Source organism: Protopterus annectens, chromosome 1.part0, assembly GCF_019279795.1.
Source record: "Protopterus annectens isolate FY-2018-M chromosome 1.part0, PAN1.0, whole genome shotgun sequence".
Taxonomy (NCBI): Eukaryota; Metazoa; Chordata; order Ceratodontiformes; family Protopteridae; genus Protopterus; species Protopterus annectens.
In genome coordinates this window covers 1,716,071,787-1,716,096,432 of record NC_056725.1, presented here as the reverse complement: position 1 = coordinate 1,716,096,432, position 24,646 = coordinate 1,716,071,787, and the positions used below count along the sequence as shown (strand labels likewise).

Here is a 24,646-nt window from a genome sequence, read left to right as displayed (position 1 = left end):
GTTAACCTTGAGCACACAATAAATTGGTTCGGATTGGAGGTCCAGGCATAATCATGAACATTTTACTCTTTTACTCATTTACTGGAAATAGTGTATGCACTTTGTGTTTACAGACATTATACGTTACTGTTAAATAACTTGGTGGATGGAAAGAGCTTTTAAGTGTGTCATCTTAAAAGTGTATATGGCTAGGCCTCTTATGATCCTTGGGATCACTTGTTTGGTATTGTTCCTATGTTCCTATAAGTTGTTTAACACCATCACACGTTGAATACATGTACAGCTCAGTGTACTCTCCATGTAGATGCTATTCTGTGAAAAAAAAAATGGAAAATGCAAGTTGACAATAGGTATTGAAAATGCTGATGCAAGGCTAATGTCAGATGCATCTCAGAATGGGTCAATAATAACTTATGCATGTTGGTGTAGGTTTTCTTAGAAAACTGCACACCAACTAATGGCAGATGAAAGCTGAATTATATCCATTTTTGTTCCTGCTGAATACTGTCAAACATTTTGTTGTACAGTGAATGCCTTACTCAGATCTACTTTACTAAAATGGCAAATCGTATGGTATGGTATGGCGTAACAGGGATATGGGCAGAAAGTTGGATGCATACACATTGAAAGAGTGAAGAAAAGGGAAGGATATGATTTGGATATACCACTTTTACCTGGAAATAAATGGAAACGATAGGGATAGGTAAGAGAATAAGAGGGAGGGAGGCCTAGAGCCAGATGGAATGGGAGCATTTTAAGTTAGTCTTATGAAAATGGTAGCTCTGAGAGAGATGGCAGTTGCTTCTTAGAATCTTTAGTTTTATCACTTCTTTCAGAGTTTAAGCCATCAGAGAGATTCAGAACTGTTTGAGACAGGAGAAAAAAAATGAATGGACAAACTTATTTTATTTACCATTTGTTGTCTGAGGTACAGCACAGATCTGGCTGTACCATTTTCAGGCTCAGCTCAATATGTGGTAGGTGGGCTAGATGCAACATTTTGAGTGAATCAGCAGACTATATTTATTCTTCTCCATGATACCCTTGGTTTGTTCATATTTGATACTGACAAATGCTTGTTTCCCAGTTCTGCTACAATTCCTTTTAACAGGTGATGCCGGATAAATGATATTTACACTAAGTTAATATGGCATGGTGCATATACATAGTAGATATTCCAGATTACTTCTTTCTTATTGCTATATACATTGTGATTGACAGTAGTACTGAGTTACTGTGCGTTTATTGCTTGCTACTGTGAGAATAATGTCATAAAAATGCTTTTACAGTTTCTGATTGATTCTTGTTTTATGTAGTTGCCTCTGTATCTCCATCTCCTGAGCCTCAAACTCCATCAACAGCTCTTGATGGACTCTCTCAAACCTCTAGCCATCCAGCACAGAAAAGACAGTGGGAGCCATTAGACTTAGCACCTTTCATTAGGTAAGCTGCTGATGCTTTTATTTTATATCCATTTCTTGAAATATTTAATATCAGATAATAGTGTGATACATTAAGTTAGATGTTTGCAAATACAATGGGCTCCATCATAAAAATACGCTTCTATGGGCCCAAGCAAATGTGGTGGCAACAATATTTAGTAAGCTGCTGCATAGCTCCACTGGTAACTGAACTCAAAAATAATATCTGTGGGAGTGCAAAAGCTTGGAAAGACCTTAGATGTGTACTTTCTTTTCGATTCCCTGACATGCTGTTGACTCTGTGTTTTGTGCCACTTCACTGAACTGTGATCACAAGAAGTGTTTATTCTGAAGACAAGTTGTACCATTTAGTGTGGGGGACTGCACCCCCACTCACCTGCTGCTTATGTATGCCAACTCTGAAGTTGTTCTTTCTCAGGGAAAGGAGGAATTCTCAGTACACAGTAAAATCAATTTTCAAGGGAAACAACCAGTAGTTATAAACCAGTGATCTCACATAAGAGTGTCAGTCACGTGTTTCATGCATAAGCCTGACTCCTCATAAAAACAATTTAAATTAGCACAGATATGCTTATTACTTGAAATTCATAATTGTTGTTAGCAGTTGCTTGTCATTATAATCCCTAACACTTTTTCCACTCACAAGTCAGATTTGTTTTGCAGATTAACATTTTAGAAAAGCTATCCCCTCTACCCTTAGCTTCAGAAACCACTGAGTTTTCTGTATTGTTCTGATGATCCAGTTTTTTGCTGAGAAATGTTGCGAAAATTCATGGAAACCTTTATGCTATGACTCATTTGGTGCAGATAAGAAATGGGTTTCATGACTGTGCTGAAGAGTAAGAGCTTGAGTGTTAAAATGCTTGTAGAGGTGAAATACAATAACCAAATCATTTGCCTAAACTTATGGCAAACCTTAACACAGGAATGTAAATATATAACAGCGTCATATAGTTTGATGAAAGAGGTGAAATACAATAACCAAATACTTTTATCGAAATACTGGAAGGAGAAATTGTTAACGATTGAAGATAGTAAAATAGTGAGAGCAATTAACTTAACCTTAAAATCAGTGTCCCTTCAGAAGTTATTATTTACTCAGTTGATGATATTTAATAATGCGTATTACACGCGTCTCACTTTACATAAATTTAACTCAAAAAACTCACCCAAATGTCCATATTGTATAGATCAAACGGCTGACCTTTTACACATGTTCTGGAGTTGTAAATGTATTTTTAAACTCTGGAATTCTTTGAAATTCCAACTACAAAAAATGGGATATCAACAGTCTACACTCTCTTGGGAGTTTATGATTTTGCATATTCCGCCAACTAATTTGGATAGATCCCAAAGGATCATACTTGTAAATATTTTTTTGTTAATGAAGCTGTATATTGCTACAAATTGGTTGAATCCATCCCAGACTTCATGGGAAAATTTCAAGAATGTAGCGATAAAACATATCCTAGCACATAAATTATTAATTAGTGATCATAAGAAAAGTGTAAATAATACAAAAATATGGAAGCAAATCTTCAACATTGTCTTAGCTTAAGGTTCCATTCCACTTTTCTCCGGGAAGTACAGACTAACTATGGAGTTGTCTATAGATAAGCCTTATATTGATACTAGATTTTTACTCTTTTTTTTTTTTTTCTGTAATATCTATTTAGAAGTGTATAGTATAGCAATAACCCACGCCTTGGTGTGGGTAATGCTGGATTTACCCACGGTTGGCGTGGTTTGGTCCCGAGGGCGGCCGAGGACCAAACAAAGACAACCGTGGGTAAATCCAGCATTACCCACACCCAGAAGTGAGTTATTATATTAATGACATTATTTAAGAAAAGAAATAATTACTTTTCTTAAATAATGGCATTGTATAATGCCTCTTTGCTGCCCTTCCGCAGCTGTCTGGTGTTCATGGCAGTTCTGATGTACTGCGATGCCTACGCAGTACATCAGAGCTGTGGGCAAAAGCAACGGAGAACGCAAGATCTCCATTGCTTTTACTGTCTCGCTATGTTAAATGGGTTTAACATAGCGAGACAGCTTTAAAATAAGTAACGGAGATCTCTGTTGCTAATTTTAAAGCTGTCTCGCTATGTTAAACCCATTTAACATAGCGAGACAGGTTAAAGCAACGGAGATCGCAAGATCTCCGTTGCTTTATTGTGTCGCTATGTTAAAGGAGTTTAACATAGCGAGACAGCTTTAAAAAAATCAACGGAGATCTGCGTTGCTTTTTTTAAACCTGTGTCGCTATGTTAAACTCTTTTAACATAGCGAGACAGTGTTTTATACTAACGCGGACCTTTTTCCGTTAGTATATTGAGGGATTTACAATGGGCACGCTGGTTGGGCTGGCCAATCAGCGTGCACGTTTTTTAGGAGGCATTGTATAATTATGTATAATGACTCTATGTAACTGTTGGAAGCATTCATGTATATATTGTAAATAGGCTGTAGTATTGTATTAACATTTAGAAAAAAAAAAGGGAAAAATAAAGAATTATTATTGAAAAAAAAAAATGCTTGTGATGGTTATTCTAGAGGCAAACATGAAACAGATAATGTTGTTCATGTTTGCCTGATTTATAGGCTGTCTCATCTCAAAGACAACTTTTACAATGCCTTTTAGTGACCACTCTTTCTCCAAAGTGCACCAGTCTTTAAGGGAGAATAATAAGGTATAGAGGGAGTACAGGGGGGCAATGATATTTTCTGAAATTATACATTTATTCATATAGTTCATAAGCTTGAGTTACTGAAATATGAGATTATCAGTACTCAGGCTCATTGTATATTAACTTATATTACTGAACTTCTGTGATCCTAACTCAGCAGTTTAGAATACTCCTGATGGAACCTTCTAAATGAAGCAGTGTGCCTTAACCTTGCTAGAGTTGAAGAAAACAAACAAGGGAATCTAGCAGCATAATCCCAGACAAAGGTAGGGTTTGATTACTTTATATGGAAGCGGCCATGCTGTGTATGGTGTGGAGAATGTAGTTATAAAACTTTATTGTCTAATAGTACTGAAAAGTCCATACCTTAACAGTAATTCATATTGATTAACTTGACTTATAAAAGCAACTACAAGAACAGATAAGGTTTCTAGAAAAGACAATATGTTTTGAAGTGGATGCCAGTAAAGTTACCGATACCGGAATTATGCCGGACACTAAGACCAGTTTATGTCATAAGGAAAAACACCAACATGCACAGAAATGTCAAATATATATATATATACATATATATATATATATATATATATATATATATATATATATATATATATGTATATATATATGTATATATACACATATATATATATATATATACATATATATATATATATATATATATATATATATATATATGTATATATACACATTTGTATGTATATATATATATATATATATATATATATATATATATATATATATATATATATATATATATATATATATATATACACATATATATATATATATATATATTTATATATAAAATGGATTCACTTTATAATCTCGAAATACTGAAATATCGAATTTCAGTATCTCGAGACTATAAAGCCGAAAAATCAAAATATCGAAACCTCAAAAACGCAAATGCAAAACTGCGAATTTTAAACACACCCTACACCACACAAACACACATACACCTTCCTCCCCACACTACAACAAGCAAACAAAACACACACAAACAAAACAACACAAATACACACACCTACCCTACATATAAGCAGGGGGGCAAGCCCCCCCTTGCACCTCCCATGTGGGGGGCACCCTTGCTACTTATATATACCAACTCCAAGGTCGCACTAAAAATGACACAGACATGAAATCCACCACTACACAATCTACATTCCCCTCGCACAAACACACATCACATACATACATACAAACAACACCATTTTCAACACTTACACACACTCCTACCTACATACCTCTTAACTACATACCTTAACCTACACCTACAACTTCCCACCACACAAACATACAGTAAAATCCCTACCCAAAACCCTTAAAATATAAACACTTACCTTAATCTCCAGCTATCCAGTAACACAGCGCACCACCATAATCGCTAATTCGACATTTCCAGATTCAATTATGTGGTCTTTCGTGGAACTCGTCTTTTGCTATTATAGTCTTGAGATACTGAAATTCGATATTTCAATATTTTGAGATTAGAAAGTGAACCTATATATGTGTGTGTGTGTGTGTATATATATATATATATATATATATATATATAAATATATATATATATATATATATATATATATAAATATATATATATATATATATATATATATATCTATATATATATCTATATATATATATATATATATATATATGTAGTCAGAAACAAAACCAAATTTAATAACGAAAGAACTGGGAACATTTAAAGACATTACCTCTAGGCAAAACAGTAATTCACTTTAAGAAAATCTTCCCCCATCACAGACTACCTAGGAAAAAGAGTCACATCAATGCCTGTACCACTTTTAACACCAGGAAATAAAGCAGTTAATGCATGACATTGACAAGGCGAGGAAAATGCCATCTAGAAAAAAAAACAGTCTAAAACAATATTAGCATAGCACTTGCAATACTTAACAAAAATGTGCAATTCAGAACATCAGACAAAATTGCCCCACTGGCCTACAGGAAGACCACAATGAATACCCAAAAATGTGGCAACCAATTAATAACCTTTTGTAGCTTGGTAAATAATTCCAATCCTGTTCTGTCCCAGGCGAAGCATCCTGTCAGAGAACATACAAATTTAATTCACACTGTGCAAGTGTGACCATATTCCTTAAACTCATCTCAGCAAAATGTGACAAGACTTTATGTAGGCAATGTCACAACCCTCGTTTGTGCAGTTTTGCGCGTTTTTGTGCATAGCGCAACAGCGGGCAGTGCCGCCTAATTGGGTTTAAACTATTCCTGGCTCCACTGCTCAGACAAGCTCCACGTGGGTTTACAGAGTGGTCCTAGCAGCAAGGAACTCGAAAAAGCGACTACCTTCTGGATTTAAGTATCTTTGCTTTTTTTTCACTGAAAATAGCTTCTGCTGCTTACTTTAAACTAGCCTGAACTGTTTTTTTACTGATTACTGCATTTATTTTAAAAATTGCACTTAAAGTTACATTTAGTCGAATTTAGTCGAAAGTTTGCTGTTTGTTTGTTTAATTGAACTGTGGAGGCTGCCCACTAAAGTGTGCTAGCCTGTGTAACTAATTTATCACTGTCTCTGCATTTTCTGTGTATTTCTGCAAAAAACAAAAACAAAAAATAATCCTTGTTTTCCCGCCTTTTTCAACTAGTTTAGACCAGTATACAGGCATTGCTGTATTCTGGGCTGTGGTGTAGTTCCTGTGTTGTCCGTTACCTTACTTGGATAAAAGGAAGTTTCTTTGCTCACCAGTGGGAGTGGGGAGCCTTGAGCAGCCTACCTATCCTTGGGGGAAGTGACCTCAGCACAAGAAGCTGTTAGTAATTGGTTGTTTGGGACCATTCCTAGCTCTTTTGTAGTTCACTGCTTAAAATCCGCCTTTGCACGGCTTTGCGTGGTCGTGCGCATAGCGCAGCGCCGGTTAAACAAGGTTAAACTTTTTCTGGCTCCGTGAAGTCTGCTCTTCAATTTTTCCCTTAGAACTGTTCTACTTGCAATCTAAACAGCCTATACTCTATCTGAAAAGCTCAGCACTTGCTCCTAAAGCATTTTGTATACAGGTAAAGCACTCTTAAACAAAACGAAAAGTACTTCATTCACCTAAATTCTGTTGAGTACCCATTTCCCTATAGGTCCTTTCTGACATCAGTTACACAGCAATCTTTTTCACTATTTCTAGCATGTCGAATGGTCAGTTGCTAGCGTCCTCTCCTGTTCAGCTGGTGAATCTGGGAATCTTGAGGCAATGTTACAATTGCCTCATGTACACAGACAAGACTCTCCTCCTCCCAACAAATACAAACATATGCGAGAGATGCAACTATATAGCTAAACTGGAGGCTGAGCTCTCTCAATTCAGTACTGGCAAGACCAGTCAGGAGGAGAAGGTAACCACGCACACCACAAACCCAGTCTCACATAGAACTATCACAACTGCAAACCAAACACATAAACACACAAAAACATACTCGGAGGCGCTGATTAAAAATCTACCAAAACAACAGAGGCCTCCAAAGCAGACACCCAAGAAACCACCACCTCAAGACATAGCAAATGCAACACATAGTTCACAAAGTCAGTGTGCTAAACAGTCACAGCCCTTAACGCCAAACAACATGCCAGACACACTTGTAATAGGTGACTCCATAGTCAGGCACACTGACATCCCGCTCACCAAACTGAACAAGGAGAGGGTCACAGTAAGCTGCCTGTCGGGAGCTAGAATCCGCCACATAACACAAGCACTCAGGTCACTCCACAGCAAGTACAAATATGACTCAGTCATTGTACATGCAGGTGTGAACGACCTGAGACATACCTCCCTGGACTACATGAAAAGAGACATAGAGGAGCTCTCTGATTATGTAGCCCAGGCCGGTATGACCCTGACCCTGAGCAGCATCTTACCCTCACCAAGAATGATGCCACAGTACAAAGACAAAATGATCAGTTTTAACAATTGGCTTAATTACTGGTGTCATTCTAAGGGGATCCAGTGTCTGTCTGCTTGGGATGACATGCTTGACAAGCCACGCTGCTTCGCAAGGGATGGTTTGCACCTGTCACCCCTGGGCTTCCGGATATTGGCCAAAGCTCTTGCCACCCCCATAGTGCCTTTTTAGGCAAGGCTCAAATGACAAACCTACCTCCCTAGAAAACACAAGTGGAAAAAAACTAAGGGTAATGCTGCTCAATGCCATAAGTCTAAACCTCAAGATGCACACCCTCGAAGCCCTCCTCAGTATGGAGAACATTGATGTCTGTGCAGTGACTGAAACCTGGTTCAAGGCTCCTGAGAGCACCCCAGCACTATCAGGTTTTACCTCATATCATGCTTTCCGGCCCCAAAACTTGGACAGAACCACAAAAGGAGGGGGAGTATCCATTTTCATCAAAGATACCCACACCTCCAGGTTAGTGGCAACGCACGAAGCATCGGAGACTATCCAGGTGCAACTAACCATAGGCAAAACTGCCTTACAGTTTGTAGCATGCTACAGACCACCCTCTCAAACTCAGGAACCCCACACAGCCTTCCTGAAGACACTGGAGAGTATGAATGTCTCTCCAAATACCATCATTTTGGGAGACTTCAACTACCCAAACATAGACTGGGAACATTACTCAAGCCCCAACACTCTAGCCCAAAGGTTCTTAGAATTCATAAACTCAAATGCAATGGAACAACTAGTCACCATTCCCACAAGAGGAGACAATATACTAGACCTGATCATCACAAACATGGGGACAAAATGCTCCACACCGGAAGTACATCCCTCTTTGGTAAGATCAGACCATAAATTAATCTCACTGGAAATCCACATCCCCCCCCCCCTGCACAAAAGACCACAGTGAAGAACTTCTCAAAAGCAAACTTCACACTTCTTAAGACTGAAGTGGTATCTTTCAAGGCCCCTGGGCCAGTGGAAACCACAACCCACACTGCTGAATCCTTTGCAAATGCCTTCTATGGGCACCTTCAAGAATGCATGGATCATGCAATCCCAAATAAAACCAAGACCCATTCCCCCAAAAGCAGGCGACCGGTCTGGTGGACCCCAGCCATAAACAAACTTTACAACAGAAGGAGGAAGCTACTACATGACAGAGCAAAATCCCTAAAAGGTAAGGCATCTCTGATCAGTACTAGCAAAAAACTACGATCACTCATAAAATCATCCAAGGCCAACTTTGAGAGAAAAATCACAAATGACACAAAAGACAATCACAAGGCCTTCTTTAGCTATGTTAGAAACCTGGGTGGAAACTCCCAGATATGCTCAGAGTTAGTCCAAAATGACACAAAATACACTGAACCCACTGACATTGCCAACATTCTGGCAGACAGGTTCAGTGCAAATTTCTCCTCCCCCTCCCCCCCAAAAGGAGAAATAACTATCCCAGCAGAGTGTAGCCTCCCTAACTTCTCAGATGCCCAGGTGAGAGCCTCCCTCTCTAAAGCTAAAAACACAGCATCAATGGGACCGGATGGTGTCCCGGGCTGTGTGCTACATGAACTCCAAGAGGAACTAAACCCACACATAAGGCTGCTGTTTAATCTAAGCCTTACCACAGGATTCGTACCCAAAGAGTGGCATACGGCAACAGTGGTCCCACTTCACAAAGGCGGTGCTTCTACGGACCCTGGAAATTACCGCCCCATAAGCCTGACGAGCCTGGTCTGCAAAGCTATGGAGAGGATCATTATGGAACTCATAAACAAAGACATTGGGGACCTACAGACATTGGATCCTACCCAATTTGGCTTTGTCAAGGGCAGATCCTGCCTTCTGAACTTGGTTGACTTTTTTGAAACAGTCACTAAGGCCATTGATGAGGGTAAGGCAGTTCGCACAGCCTACCTTGACCTTGCAAAAGCCTTTGACACAATACCCCACTCGGGCATCATAGACAAACTCACCAGCTTAAATGTAAACCCATATGTCAAAAGATGGGTTGCAAACTGGCTCAAGGACAGAACCCACAGGGTCAGAGTTGCTGGAGCTATGTCAGACTCTAAGCCAGTTACAAGCGGTGTCCCACAGGGCTCAGTCCTGGGACCCCTCTTGTTGGCATTTATTTTTCCGAGGTACAGGCAAACATAGGAGGATTGTGGCTGACAAAGTTTGCAGATGACTGCAAACTGGGTGCCATAATTGATACTCCAGCGGACACAAACATCCTTCAGAGAGGCCTCATAGAAATGGATAATTGGTGCCAGAGCCATGGCCTTAAGCTAAACGCCAAAAAATGTATAGTCATACCCTTTGGGAAAAACAAGGTACTGACAAATTACCACATAGGCGGTAATCCATTAAGTACGGAAGAGGTAATCAGGGACCTAGGGACCCAGGTTGACAGTAACCTCTCATTTGACACTCACATAGCCAAAGTGGTTAGCAAGACCTTCTATATTGCCCACCTTATCATGAAGGGTTTCACATCTAGATCAAGAGAGGTCATTGTGCCCCTGTACTCTTCTCTTATCAGACCAATGATTGAGTACAGTGCCCCATTTGGGATGTATCTCACCCGACACCTGCAGCAGTTGGAAAGACCCCAAAAGTTCCTCACCAAGAGGATAAAGGGTCTTAAACATATGTCATATGCTGCCCGACTGAAAAAACTCCAGCTCTATTCAGTCGCATACCGCCTACTCAGAGGTGATCTGTGCCTGACGTACAAGGCCATGTCCAATCCTGAATTAATGGACATGCTCCACCTCAGAAAATCCAAATCCATCAGAGCCACGAGAACAAGTGACTTAAACCTCAACACAGAAATAAATAGAACGTGCTGGAGGGACAGATTCATAACCCAGAGGCTCCCTACACTCTGGAACAGAATCCCAGTCCATGTTAGGCAGAGCCCCTCACTGACTCTATTCAAGAGAAATCTCGACGAGTGGATGGGAGATCGTAGGTTTACCCCGGGGGTCATCTCTTTGTCACTACTAGACAGAGGCACAGTAAACTAAACCCTAAAAGGGCGTAGTATTCTCATCCTAAGGGGTGGTGTAGGCCACATACACTCTGGCTAGGCTTATAAATGCCCTAGGGCAGATAGCCTAGTACGAACCTATGAACAAAGTCTGCTCTTCACTTTTTCCCTTAGAACTGCTCTATCTCTCAATTTAAACACCATATTCTCATTCTAAGGCCCTTCACTGGTCCAATTAAGTAATCCTACAAGTTAGCACTATTAAACCATAAGCACTACTTACTCTTATACTCTCTACGATTACCCTGTCCTCTATTGGTCCGTCTTAAATTCAGTTTCCCTATTACTCTAGCATGGCCAAAGGTCAGTCAATGGTTTCCTCTCCAGTCCAGCTGGTGAATCTGGGAATTTTGAGGCAATGTTACAACTGTCTCATGTACACGGACAACCCTCTCCTCCTCCAAACAGGTTCAAATATATGTGAGAGATGCAACTATTTAGCCAAACTGGAGGCTGAGCTCTCTCATCTCAAAACTGGTGTAACCAGTCAGGAGGAGAAGGTAACCTCACACAACACAATTCCAGTATCACATAGTCCCACCACATCAGCGAACCAAACATATAAATACACAAAAACATACTCGGAGGCTCTAAATAAAAGTCTACCTAAGCAACAGAGACCTCCAAAGCAGACATCCAAGCAAAACAAAACACACACAACACATAACCCACAAAGTCAGTGTGCCAAGCAGCCACAGCCCTTAAGGCTGAATAACACACCTGATACTCTTGTTATAGGTGACTCTATTGTCAGACACACTGACGTCCTGCTCACCAGGCTGAATAAAGAGAAGGTCATGGTGAGCTGCCTGTCGGGTGCTAGGATCCGCCACATAACGCAAGCACTCAGGTCACTCCAAAGCAAATACAAATATGACTCAGTCATTGTACATGCTGGTGTGAATGACCTGAGACGTACCTCCCTGGACTACATAAAAAGAGACATAGAGGAGCTCTCTGATCATGTATCCCAGGCTGGTATGACCCTGACCTTGAGCAGCATCTTACCCTCACCTAGAATGATGCCACAGTACAAAGACAAAATGATCGATTTTAACAACTGGCTAAAATTTTGGTGTCATTCAAAGGGGATCCAGTGTCTGTCAGCCTGGGATGACATGCTCGACAAGCCACGTTGCCGCTAGGAGCGGCTTGCACCTGTCACCACTGGGCTTTCGGATATTGGCAAAGGCTCTTGCCACCCCCATAGTGCCTTTTTTAGGCAAGGCTCAAAAGTCAAACCCACCCCATAGACAGCACAAGGAACAAGAAACTAAGGGTAATGCTGCTAAACGCCAGAAGTCTTAACCTCAAGATGCATGCACTCGAAGCTCTCCTCAGTATGGAGAACATCGATATCTGTGCAGTGACAGAAACCTGGTTCAAGGCTCCAGAGAGCACCCCAGCACTACCAGGCTATACCTCATATCATGCTTTTCGGCCCCAAAACCCGGACCGAACCACAAAAGGAGGGGGAGTTTCCATATTTATCAAGGATATCCACACCTCCAGGTTAGTGGCATTGCACGAAGTATCGGAGACCATCCATGTGGAACTAATAGTGGGCAAGACTGCTTTTCAGTTTATAGCATCCTACAGACCACCCTCTCAAAGTCAGGAATCCCACTCGGCTTTCCTGAAAACATTGGAGAACATGAAGATCTCTCCGAACACCATTATATTGGGCGACTTCAACTACCCAAACATTGACTGGGAGCACTACTCAAACCCCAGCACCTTAGCCCAAAGGTTCCTGGAAATTATAAACTCAAATACTATGGAACAACTAGTCACCACTCCCACAAGAGGGGACAACATACTAGACCTGATCATTACCAACATATGGACTCTATGCTCCACACCAGAAGTATATCCCTCATTGGTAAGATCAGACCATAAATTAATTTCACTGGATGTCCACATCCCGACCCCACCCCCTGCCCAGAAAACCACAGTGAAAAACTTCTCAAAAGCGAACTTCTCACTTCTCAAAACCGAAGTGGAATCCTTCAAGGCCCCAGGGCCAGTGGAAACTACGGCCCAAACTGCAGAATCCTATATAAATGCATTCTACGGACATCTCCAGGAATGCATGGATCATGCTATCCCAAACAAAACCAAGACCCAATCATCCAAAGGCAGGCGTCCAGTCTGGTGGACCTCTGCCATAAATAAACTGTACAACAGAAGGAGGAAGCTACTACATGATAGAGCAAAATCCCTAATAGGGAAGGCATCTCTGATCAGTACTAGCAAAAATTACGATCCCTCATAAAATCCTCCAAGGCCAGCTTCGAGAGAAAAATTGCACAGGACACCAAAGACAATCATAAGGCTTTTTTCAGTTATGTTAGAAACCTGTGATGCAACTCCCAGACTTGTTCTGAGTTGATTCTAAACGACAAAAAATACACTGAACCCACAGACATCGCCAATATCCTGGCAGACAGGTTCAGTGCAAACCCCCCCCCCCAAAAGGGCAAGTATCTATCCCGGCAGAGGGCTGCCTCCCAAACATCTCAGATGCTCAGGTGAAGGCTGCCCTCTCCAAAGCAAAAAACACTGCTTCCATGGGACCAGATGGCATCCCAGGTTGCGTCCTACATGAACTCCAAGAGGAACTAATCCCTCAAATAAAACAGCTATACAATCTCAGCATCACTACAGGATATGTGCCCACAGAATGGCGTACAGCAACAGTGGTCCCACTCCACAAAGGTGGAGCCTCTACGGACCCTGGAAACTATCGCCCCATAACCCTGACTAGCTTAGTCTGCAAGGCTATGGAGAGGATCATCATGGAGCTCATAAACAAAGACATTGGGGACCTACAGACACTAGATCCTACCCAGTTCGGCTTTGTCAAGGGCAGATCCTGCCTTTTGAACCTGGTTGACTTCTTTGAAACAGTCACCAAAGCCATAGATGAAGGGAAGGTAGTCCACACAGCCTATCTGGACCTTGCAAAGGCATTTGACACAATACCCCACTCGGGCATCATAGATAAGCTATCCAGCTTAAATGTAAACCCCTATGTCACAAGATGGGTCGCAAACTGGCTCAAAGACAGAACCCACAGAGTGAGAGCTGGAGCCATGTCAGACTCAAAACCAGTCAAAAGTGGCGTCCCACAGGGTTCTGTCCTGGGACCACTCTTGTTCGGTATATACTTTTCCGAGGTACAGGCAAACGTGGGAGGACTATGGCTCACCAAGTTCGCAGACGACTGCAAACTGGGCGCCATAATCAACTCTCCAGCTGACACAAACATCCTTCAAAAAGGTCTCACAGAGACAAATAACTGGTGCCAGCGCCATGGTTTAAAGCTAAATGCCAAAAAATGTATAGTCATACCCTTTGGCAAAAACAATGTGCCCACAAATTACCACATAGGCGGAAACCTATTAAGTACAGAGAAAGTTATTAGGGACCTGGGGACCCAAGTTGATAGCAATCTCTCCTTTGAAAACCACATTGCCAAAGTGGTTAGAAAGACCTTCTACATAGCCCACCTCATCACGAAGGGTTTCACATCTAGATCAAGAGAGGTAATCGTGCCTTTATTCATCCCTCATCAGGCCCATCATAGAATACAATGCCCCTTTTGGGATGTACCTTACCCGACACCTGCAGCAATTAGAAAGACCCCAAAAGTATCTCACCAAGAGGATCAAGGGTCTCAAACAGATGCCATATGCTGCTCGGTTAAAAAACTCCAGCTCTACTCAGTTGTATACCGCCTACTTGAGGCAATCTATGCCTGACATACAAAGCTATGTCAAATCCAGAATTAATGGACATGCTCCACCTCAGTAAATCTAAATCCCTTAGAGCCACATGCTCGAGGGACTTGAACCTCAGCACAGAAATAAATAGAACTTGCTGGAGGGACAGGTTCATAACCCAGAGGCTCCCTTCACTCTGGAATAGAATTCCAGTTCATGTGAGGCAGAGCACCTCACTGAATCTCTTCAAGAAGAATCTCGATAAGTGGATGGGGGATCGTAGGTTTGTCCCAGGGATTACTCCCGTGTCACTATTAGACAGAGGCACAGTAAACTAAACCTTAAAAAGGGCACAGTATACTCAAATCAAGGGGTGGCATAAGCCATACAGAATCGGGCTAGGCTTATAATTGCCCCAGGGCAGATAGCCTAGTATGAACCTATGAACCTCTGAACCTATTTTCACTCACCCTACCTCCTACTAATTCACTTAAAATGTATAAAAAATTTCAAACCCCTTCTGTAGAAGCTGATAATCACCAGCACAATATCTCAGTATTGCTGCAGAGGCCATGGCATACATAGTATCTTTATTATAAATCAATCCCTTCAAGAAGGCATATCCTAGAAACAATCCAATTTATCACCTTATATAAAGACAGCAAATCTTTTAAATTAGGACACTACAGGGCTGTAGCCATCCTATTCCTTCCATCCAAAATAATTGAAAAATGTGTCCACCTGAAGTTGCAAAACTCTCTAATAGAAAACAAGCCACTTTAACTGCACAGAATGGATTTACACCAGGCCAAAGCATAAAAACTGCTCTACTAACCCTCCTTAAATTAATATTTGAAAATAAAATTAGTGTGAAATGGCTGCATCTCTATTTTTAGACCTATCTAAAGCATTTGATACCTATGCTGTTACTTAGGGACTTGACAACAGTACAGTCAATTGGCTTTCAAGTAACCTCAGTTAGCAATCAAAGTTTTTGCATTATGCTAAAACAAAAGCAATTCCTCAATGAATAACAGTAGATGTGCCAAAACTTTCAGTGTTAGGATCTTTACTCTTTAATATCTTTATAAACAAGATGCTTACAGTCCCACACCCAGCAAATATAATTCAATATCGAGATGGCTTAATAGTAATATATGTACAATCTCTTCAAACAACTCAACATTCACTGGCTCTAAATCCTAATAAAAGTGTATTAATGCTATTTAAACCTGTAATGCAACAATCAAATATGTTGACTATAAAGTATTCTCAACCAATAATGTTAAACTTGAGCAGCTACAAAATACAAAAAACTGCTGGGAGTAATAACTGACCAAACTTTAAAATGTGATCAACATATGTGACAGATAGTTAAAAAAAAAAAAAAAAAACATAAAGTAGGACAAATTCACAAAGGCAAACCTATCATACCAGACCAAGCACTTATTACCACAGCCTGTACATTCTTACGCCCAAGGCTCCTGCAATATCCCATCAACTTTCACTAACGTATAGTCCTGTCACTGAGTTAAACTAGAGAAAGTCACAATAAAATTGCAAATCTGCATCACCTGTAATAGATCACTAACCAGAGCAACATTCATCTGCATGCTCTTCAAATTAGGAATAAAGAAATCTGAAAAAGAATCAAGATGGCTTACAGAGTGCTAGTTATACCAGGAGGACTGCTGCTTTCTTTTTTGAGTCTTTCACCAGCAGGACTGTACTGGGATTTCACTCTCCCTTCGATCAGAGATTAAGTAAAGGTTGTTCAGGTAAATTTGTAAGTTCAAATATTTGCATGCTCATAGGTTCATAGGTGTTTACTAGACTAATGACCACAAGAGCCTTTTTAAGCCTAGTCATGCATCCCAAATTTCTGACAAGTTCAGGTACCCTTGATAAGTGTAAGCAGGGGCTTGGGAGATGAAGCATTTACAAGCAGGTTCATGGGAGGTGTACCATTTACAGGTTGCCTGTGTTTTTTAGAGACATAGATGGTAAACCAGGGGTGAATTTCCTGTTTCCCATCCAAATGTCTAAGTTGCACTTGAATTTGGTTAGGGAGAAACTCTGCTTCACATGGATGGGGAGCCTGTTCCAGAGACAGGGTAGTCTCTGGGATAAATACCTGCCTCCCCAGCAGGTCCTATTTATATCACAGACAAAGTTTAAGTCTTTAGAACTGGTAATTGTGGTTCTGTTTGTTTTGTGGATATGCAGGAGGTCCATCAGAGTAGGGTCTGACAATGCCCTGTATGCCAGGCAAAATATCTCTCCTTAACAGCATGTAGGAGACAGAATACTGGGATAGGGCCTTGAGGCATTCTGCATAGGACATTTTACTTATACCATTTATTCTTTTAGTGGAGAACCTCTGTGGATGTTACAGTTGTTGGATTTATCTGGTTAGGTACATACCAAAGGGGGGATTGTACTGAATAATAGGTCTGATGAATGCCATATACAGTGGAACAATTACTTCCTTGGACCTAGATGCAATACCTTTGTTTATAAGTTGTGCAACATGGAATGATTTCCTCACTGCTATAGACAGGTGATGGTCAAAGTCTAGATTACTGTCTATGTGTGTACCTAAGTCCCTGACTACTGGGTCAACTCTAAGAGGTGTGTTATCAATATGATAGTTACCAGGGGTGGATAACTTCCCAAAGGATACTATTGTGCATTTCTTGGCATTAGTTTCAGTCCATGGCTCTAATACCAATTATTTGTCTCTGTCAGTGTGGGATTCAATGACAGCTCCTAATTTGCAATCATCTGCAAATTTAGTCAGCCAGAGACCATTGACTTTGGCCTTGAATTCAGAGAAGTAAATACCAAAAAGAGTGGCCCAAGGACCAATCCCTGAGGGACTCTACTTGTGACTGGCCTGTTTGTAGAGGTGGACTCCCCAATTCCATCTTCATGGGTCCTGTCTGTGAGCCAGTTGGCTATCCACCAGGTGACATACGGGTTTGTACCTAAACTCTTGATTTTGTCAACAATGCCTGAGTGGGGTATTGTGTCAAATAGCTTGGCCAGGTTAAGCTAGGCAGTGTGAACCATTTTGCTCTCATCCATTGCTTTGATAACCTTCTCAAAGAAGTCCACCAGGCTAAGTAGGCATGACCTGCCCTAGACAAAACCAAACTGGGTTGGGTCGGGTCCCTATAGGCTTACTTTATCATTACTGATCATTTTCATGATACTTCTTTTCATTGCTTTGCATATAAGACTAGTGAGATATATGGGTCTGTAGTTTACAGGGTCTGTAGATACCCCATCTTTGTGCCGAGGGATGACTGTTGCTGTTCTCCATTCATGAGCATGAAGCCTGTTTGGTGGCTACAGTTAAATAGCAATTCCAGAGGGCCTGATAGGTCATGTTTTGTGCTGTTTAGAAGGCATCCTGGGATATTGTCTAGGGCCACTGATGCAGTGTTCTTGGCCTTAGAGATAGCTTAAGGACCTGTTCCCTAGTGAAATCAGGGGAGTTGCATTTGATGGTAATTCATGAGGAAAGGTTGGGGGGAGGGGCGAGGAGTAAAGTTGGAGCTTAATTCATTGGCCAGTAAGTTTGCTATATCTTCTGGCTCAGTATAGTTGGCTGCATTTACAATGAGCTCTGCACACAATTGTGTATTGCCTTTGAGGTTGCGGACATATCTAAAGAATATCTTGTGGCTGTCCTTTGCCTGGGAGGCCAAATTTATCTCATATTTGGCTTTGGTAGACTTTATTTGTTCTCTGAGTTGTTTGTTTAGTTTGATGAGAGTGCTTTTATCCTGCTATTTGTCCTCTGACTTGTTTGTTTAGTTTGTTTAGTTTGATGAGATTGCTTTTATTCTGATGTGTGCTGCTTTTTGCCATGATTTTCTTTCTTCTGTTATACAGCCATTTGATTTTGTGATTCTACCAGAGTGGCTTGTTTTTTTTTTTTTGAGTTAGTTCTGTACTTCTTCCTGGTGGGTATAACTGCCTCTATGCAGCTATTAGCATGCTTTTGTATAGTGTTTCTTTGAACAGTTCTACATAAGCAGCTGTGTTCTCAGGGTTTATAGGGGCTTGGAATTATGCCAGGTTATCACTTAATGACAGGAAGCCATCCTTAGAGTAGTTCCTGAATATTCCAGGTTTAGCTGGAGTTCCAGGTTCTTCAAAAGAGACTATTTTGGTGGTCTCACCTTACCAGGGAAGGCATTACAGTAGGGGATGTGCAGCACTCTCCTATATTAGTAAGGACCAGATCCAGTATGGTAGCACCCGTGGTTGGTGTATTGACAGTCTAGTCCAGGGAGGAGTTTGTGTTTACAAAATCCATTAATCTCTCTGCCTGTACATTTGGTGTTGTATAGGATTCCCATTTAACAGTGGGATAATTAAAGTCACCCATTATACCACATTGGGTTGGCTGGTGAGTGCTTCCAATAATTTTAAATACATGGTATGGGTTTCCTTGGTCGTAGAAGGGGACCTATATTGTGCAAGGAAGTGGTATTGGATTTTGCCTATGGTGATTTGAATATGGAGCAACTCAAGTGCATTGTCCTGCTTGACCAGCCTTGAGATATATTTATTTTTTTATGTAAATTGAGACTCCTTCACGTTTACTCCCTGTGTGTAGTAGCTCGTGTAAATGTGTGAAAGGCATTATAACCTTGCACTGTCAGTGTGCTGTCTGCAGCTTTAAACCATGTCTCAGTGACTGCACAGAAGTCAGCATTTTCTAGGGTGAAGAGAGCTTCTACGGAGTGGAGTTTTTTTGTTTAGACTCCTAGTATTGAGCAGTAATACCTTTAGATTTTCTTGGTTATGATTTACTATGTCAGAAGTACTTTCAGTTTGGCATTGCCTAAAAAAGTCACTATTGGGAAGGCAATGTTTTAGCTAATATTCAAAAGACTAGAGGCGGGAGGTGCAGACCATCCCTGGCAAAGCAGCACATCTGCTGAGCATCTCCTTCCATTCTGACAAAAATTGTACCCCCTTGGAATGACACCAGAAACTAAGCCAGTTATTAACGTCAGTCGTCTTTTGTTCATATTATAGCATCATCCTTGGAGAAGGTAAAGCCTGGGACATATATTCCGAGAGCTCCATTCATATGGTCTAGGGAGGTACTTCTCAGGTCATTTACACCCACATGGACTATGACTGTCATACTGGTAACTTAGAAACGAACACAAAAACCAAGTAAAAAGCAGCTCCACAGATGAAAACACTCAGTCCAGGAATCACGAGTATAATACAACCAGAAGTGAATTGAAGTTGAATAACTTTAATAAATAAGAACAAAAAAATTAATCAAGCGCTTTCACCTGGTTCCTACCAGGCTTTGTCAAGATACTAATCAGTCAGAAATAAAACCATTTTATATCATCATACATAAATCATATGACGACTTAGTTGACCACTCCTAACATTAATTGTGATAATTAGTTCAAGGTTTTAAAATTTTTTAAGGTATTTTTAAAGTGTTTTTAAGGTATTTTTAAGGTACTTATGCTCTCTACAGGTCAATAGTACTACAAAACACATTGTTTTGAAAAACTATTTAGATACCTTAGTAAATTCATGTGTATCAAAAAGATCCTGTAAAAATAAATGTATATAACTAGTTTGTACAAACTGCTAATAATTCATGTAATATGCTAAAACCATGCTTTAAAATGCAAATGCTAAAAACACATGTTAAAAATATATATGTATACTTTAGATATTCTTAGTGCAAATCCTTGTAGTGAAAACCAACTTCTGGTTGAGAGTTAATAACATAAAGTAAAAATTCTTCTTTAACTAGCTGCCTGTTGATTACCTGGCATTTTTAAACCAGTTTTATATTTATTCATAATTTCTCCCTGTTAAGTTTTAGTACACTTGCTATACTGATGCTGTCGTTTAGGCCTGGGGGTCTTGCTGCATTTAATTTCAATTGCCATAAAAGTTCTTTATGCTCTAGACGAGTCTCCCAGTCACCTCCTCTGGGATCCTGGATGACCTGGTCTAGAACAAGAAATTTTGAATGCATGTTGGTACATTGCATTGAATGCTTGAAAAAAGCATTAGTGTCTTTCTTTTTACTAATTTCGTATAAATGCTCATAGATCCTTTTTCTTAGTGGCCGCTCAGTCTTGCCAACATAAAAGCTGTGATACTCCATGCAAACACTGAGATAAACCACCCCTTTTGATGCACAATTAAAGTAATTTTTTGTGTTAACATTAAAGTTCCTAGAGGGAATGTATAAACTGTTGCTGTTATATATATATGCACACTGGTTGCATGCGCCACATTTGAAGGTGCCTACCTTATTGGAAAAATGTGAATATGTTTTTCCATTGTTCTTATTCTCTAATAAACCCTTTAAATTAATATCTCTCTTTCTTGTGAATCCGGGCTTAGCGGGTACAATTTTATTGATGTCCTCCTGCAGTATCAGCACTGGCCAATATGTCAAAATAGCTTTTTCAACCTGTTGCAAGTCCCTAGTGTATGTATACACAAAGTTGTTATATGACGATTGTTGCTCAGCCTCTTGAGTGTGCATTTAAAATTTCTTGTTCTAGACCAGGTCACCCAGGATCCCAGAGGAGGTGACTGGGAGACTCGTCTGGAGCATAAAGAACTTTTATGGCAATTGAAATTAAATGCAGCAAGACCCCCAGGCCTAAACGACAGCATCAGTATAGCAAGTGTACTAAAACTTAACAGGGAGAAATTATGAATAAATATAAAACTGGTTTAAAAATGCCAGGTAATCAACAGACAGCTAGTTAAAGAAGAATTTTTACTTTATGTTATTAACTCTCAACCAGAAGTTGGTTTTCACTACAAGGATTTGCACTAAGAATATCTAAAGTATACATATATATTTTTTAACATGTGTTTTTAGCATTTGCATTTTAAAGCATGGTTTTAGCATATTACATGAATTATTAGCGGTTTGTACAAACTAGTTATATACATTTATTTTTACAGGATCTTTTTGATACACATGAATTTACTAAGGTATCTAAATAGTTTTTCAAAACAATGTGTTTTGTAGTACTATTGACCTGTAGAGAGCATAAGTACCTTAAAAATACCTTAAAAACACTTTAAAAATACCTTAAAAAATTTTAAAACCTTGAACTAATTATCACAATTAATGTTAGGAGTGGTCAACTAAGTCGTCACATGATTTATGTATGATGATATAAAATGGTTTTATTTCTGACTGATTAGTATCTTGACAAAGCCTGGTAGGAACCAGGCGAAAGCGCTTGATTAATTTTTTTGTTCTTATTTATTAAAGTTATTCAACTTCAATTCACTTCTGGTTGTATTATACTCGTGATTCCTGGACTGAGTGTTTTCATCTGTGGAGCTGCTTTTTACTGAGTCATACTGGTACTTACATCCAGTATGTGCATAATATGGTGGAGCCTAGCTCCTGATAAGCAACTGACCATGACTTTCTCCTTACTCAGCCTGATGAGAGGGATATCAGTGTGTCTCACAATGGAGTCACCAATGACCAGAATGTTGGATTTTTTGGTGGCTTGTCTTATGGGGTTAGAAGTAGAGGCTCCATGACATGTGGCTGTATGTGTTGATGTGGGTGTTGTTTTGAAAGAGTGCATTTGAGGCTGCTAAGAGTATTTGTTATGTGTACTTCATCTTGGAGGTCTTTGGGGTTTAGGAAGGTTACATTTAAGTGCCTCAGCATATATATAGGTCTATATATCTGCTTTGAATTGTGTGTGATGATTGCAGTGTGTGTGTGTGTGTGTGTGTGTACTACTGACAACCTTATTAACATTAGGAGTACTTTTATGTGAACGCTTTGCCTTCATTGACATTGTATAAATACATCTCTTGCATATCATTTCAGTTTGTTTGAGAATTAACTGGTTGTCAGTAAACATGAGGCAATTTCTGCATTACCTCAGGATGCCCATATCCACCAAGCTGGTAACGGAGATACTGGGAAAGTTCATAGCCATGGCAGCAGACCCTTTTTTATTGATTAGACAGTTGGAGTGAGAATATAAAGCAATGTCAGGAGTGTCTGGTTTGCAAAGGGCAGCGCAGTGGTGCAGTGGTTAACATTGTCACCTCACAGCAAGAGGTTCTCCGGTTCGATTCTCGGCTGGGGTGCCTTCTGTGTGGGGTTTGCATGTTCTCCTTGTGTTCGTGTGGGTTTCCTCCGGGTACTCCGGTTTCCTCCCACATTCCAAAGACATGCATCTGGAGCATTTCTCCCCGGGCCTCCGCTGAAAACAGGCTCTGTGGAACCTAGTCGGACTTTCCCGGTCAACAAATGATAAATAAATAAATAAATAAAAAATAAAAAACTCTGGGGACAGTGCTTATCACTGCAGACTAGTTGTCCTGTGTGAAACTAGGCACTGGTGAAATTTCAATTGTGCTTTTACAGAAAAAATGTCACTCAAGGTGTCTGTATCTGTACAGGGCACTGCCAAACACCTGAGGTGAAACTAATAAGCAGACCGTGAAAGTTTAAGGATGATGTATTTAGGCAGATATTCTGAAATTAGTTTGTCAAGAAGTACATACTGATAACAAAGAATTAGTTGGTCAAGAATGATGAAAAGAGGGGAATCGTGTGGATGGCTACTACCTGGCTACTGCTAGTGCTGGTCTTACCAAAGCTGAACTCTGCTGGGATACAGTGCTCCTTTGCTTCTTCACAGCCTGTTTGGTGATCCACATTCTTGTCCGGTATGATGCAAGGGTCTGTAAGCTTGTTGTAGCCTTTTCCTGTTAGATGCCTTGAATAGCAGCCAGACCAATCAGGAATGTCAAGCACAGACACTCAGTACCCATCCAGAAGCAGGAAACGATGCATTGTGCTCCATCTCTCACCAGAAGTAGAATATAAGTACAAATTCCAAGCTGTCACCTATGAAGCAGTTATTAGGCTTTCAGGTGATCTGCAGTCTTCAGGAAATAATGTCCCTGTGCCCCTTCTCTTACCAGGCGAAAACAGAAGCATGAATCCCAAGATGAGTACTGAGGGGCAGAATGTGGGCTCTCCAATAACTGGTGGTCTAACAACAGATGGTGCAGATTCTAAAGGTAAGATGAAAAAATAGATTATTATCCTAAGCACTGCAGTGTGCACTAAGCAGTTACATATGAAAGAAGGTATAATCTTTAGCTAAGTGGATAGCCACTAATTTTAAAAGAGCAAGATAGACTGAAAGGTGGTGGGCACTTTGTATTCTGGTTCAATGGAATACAGTGGGATGACCAAGACATTTAAACAGTCGAAGGGGAGTGATTTCACAAAATGAAAATGTGCTTACTCACAACAGCAAATGAAAGATGAGAGAGAAGGAAATATGTTGTCAAATTAAAATAAGGGGCAGACAACTAGAATGGCAGTTGTGTTTAAGAACACAAGAGCACCAGGGTGGAATGGTGAGAAAAAATTCTGTGTGGCACACAAGAGGCACAGCTGTGGTCACTTTCCTAGTTTTAATATGCAATTAAAAGCAGAATACAAGTAAAACATAGTGTAAAGAAAACAAATCACAGTATACAAAGCAGAAGAAGACAATAAAGTAATACAAAATACAAGAAAGCAAAAGCAAACTAACCTTTGCCTCACAGCAGGTTGTGGCAGAGTCTGGGTGAGTTTTTCCAGTAAAGCTTTGAAATGTTTTATTTTACCCCTTAAATAGAAGGATCTGATGATGTCAATTTTCAATCTGTCCTCAGTTGATGGGCTCTGATCCGAACCATCGGATCCAACTTGGCCATTGCAAAAGCTTG

The 24,646-nt window shown here is 40.2% G+C and overlaps 1 protein-coding gene across 1 annotated transcript in view; it reads left to right on the top strand.

Moving 5' to 3' along the window:
* The window catches only part of ADGB (androglobin), a 4,124,629-nt gene that overhangs the window by 3,877,308 nt on the left and 222,675 nt on the right, over nt 1–24,646 (top strand). Inside the window, exon 34 of the mRNA XM_044074542.1 lies at nt 1,317–1,443. Within this exon, the coding sequence (XP_043930477.1) occupies nt 1,317–1,443 (127 nt within the window). The remainder of the gene's footprint in view (nt 1–1,316; nt 1,444–24,646) is intronic.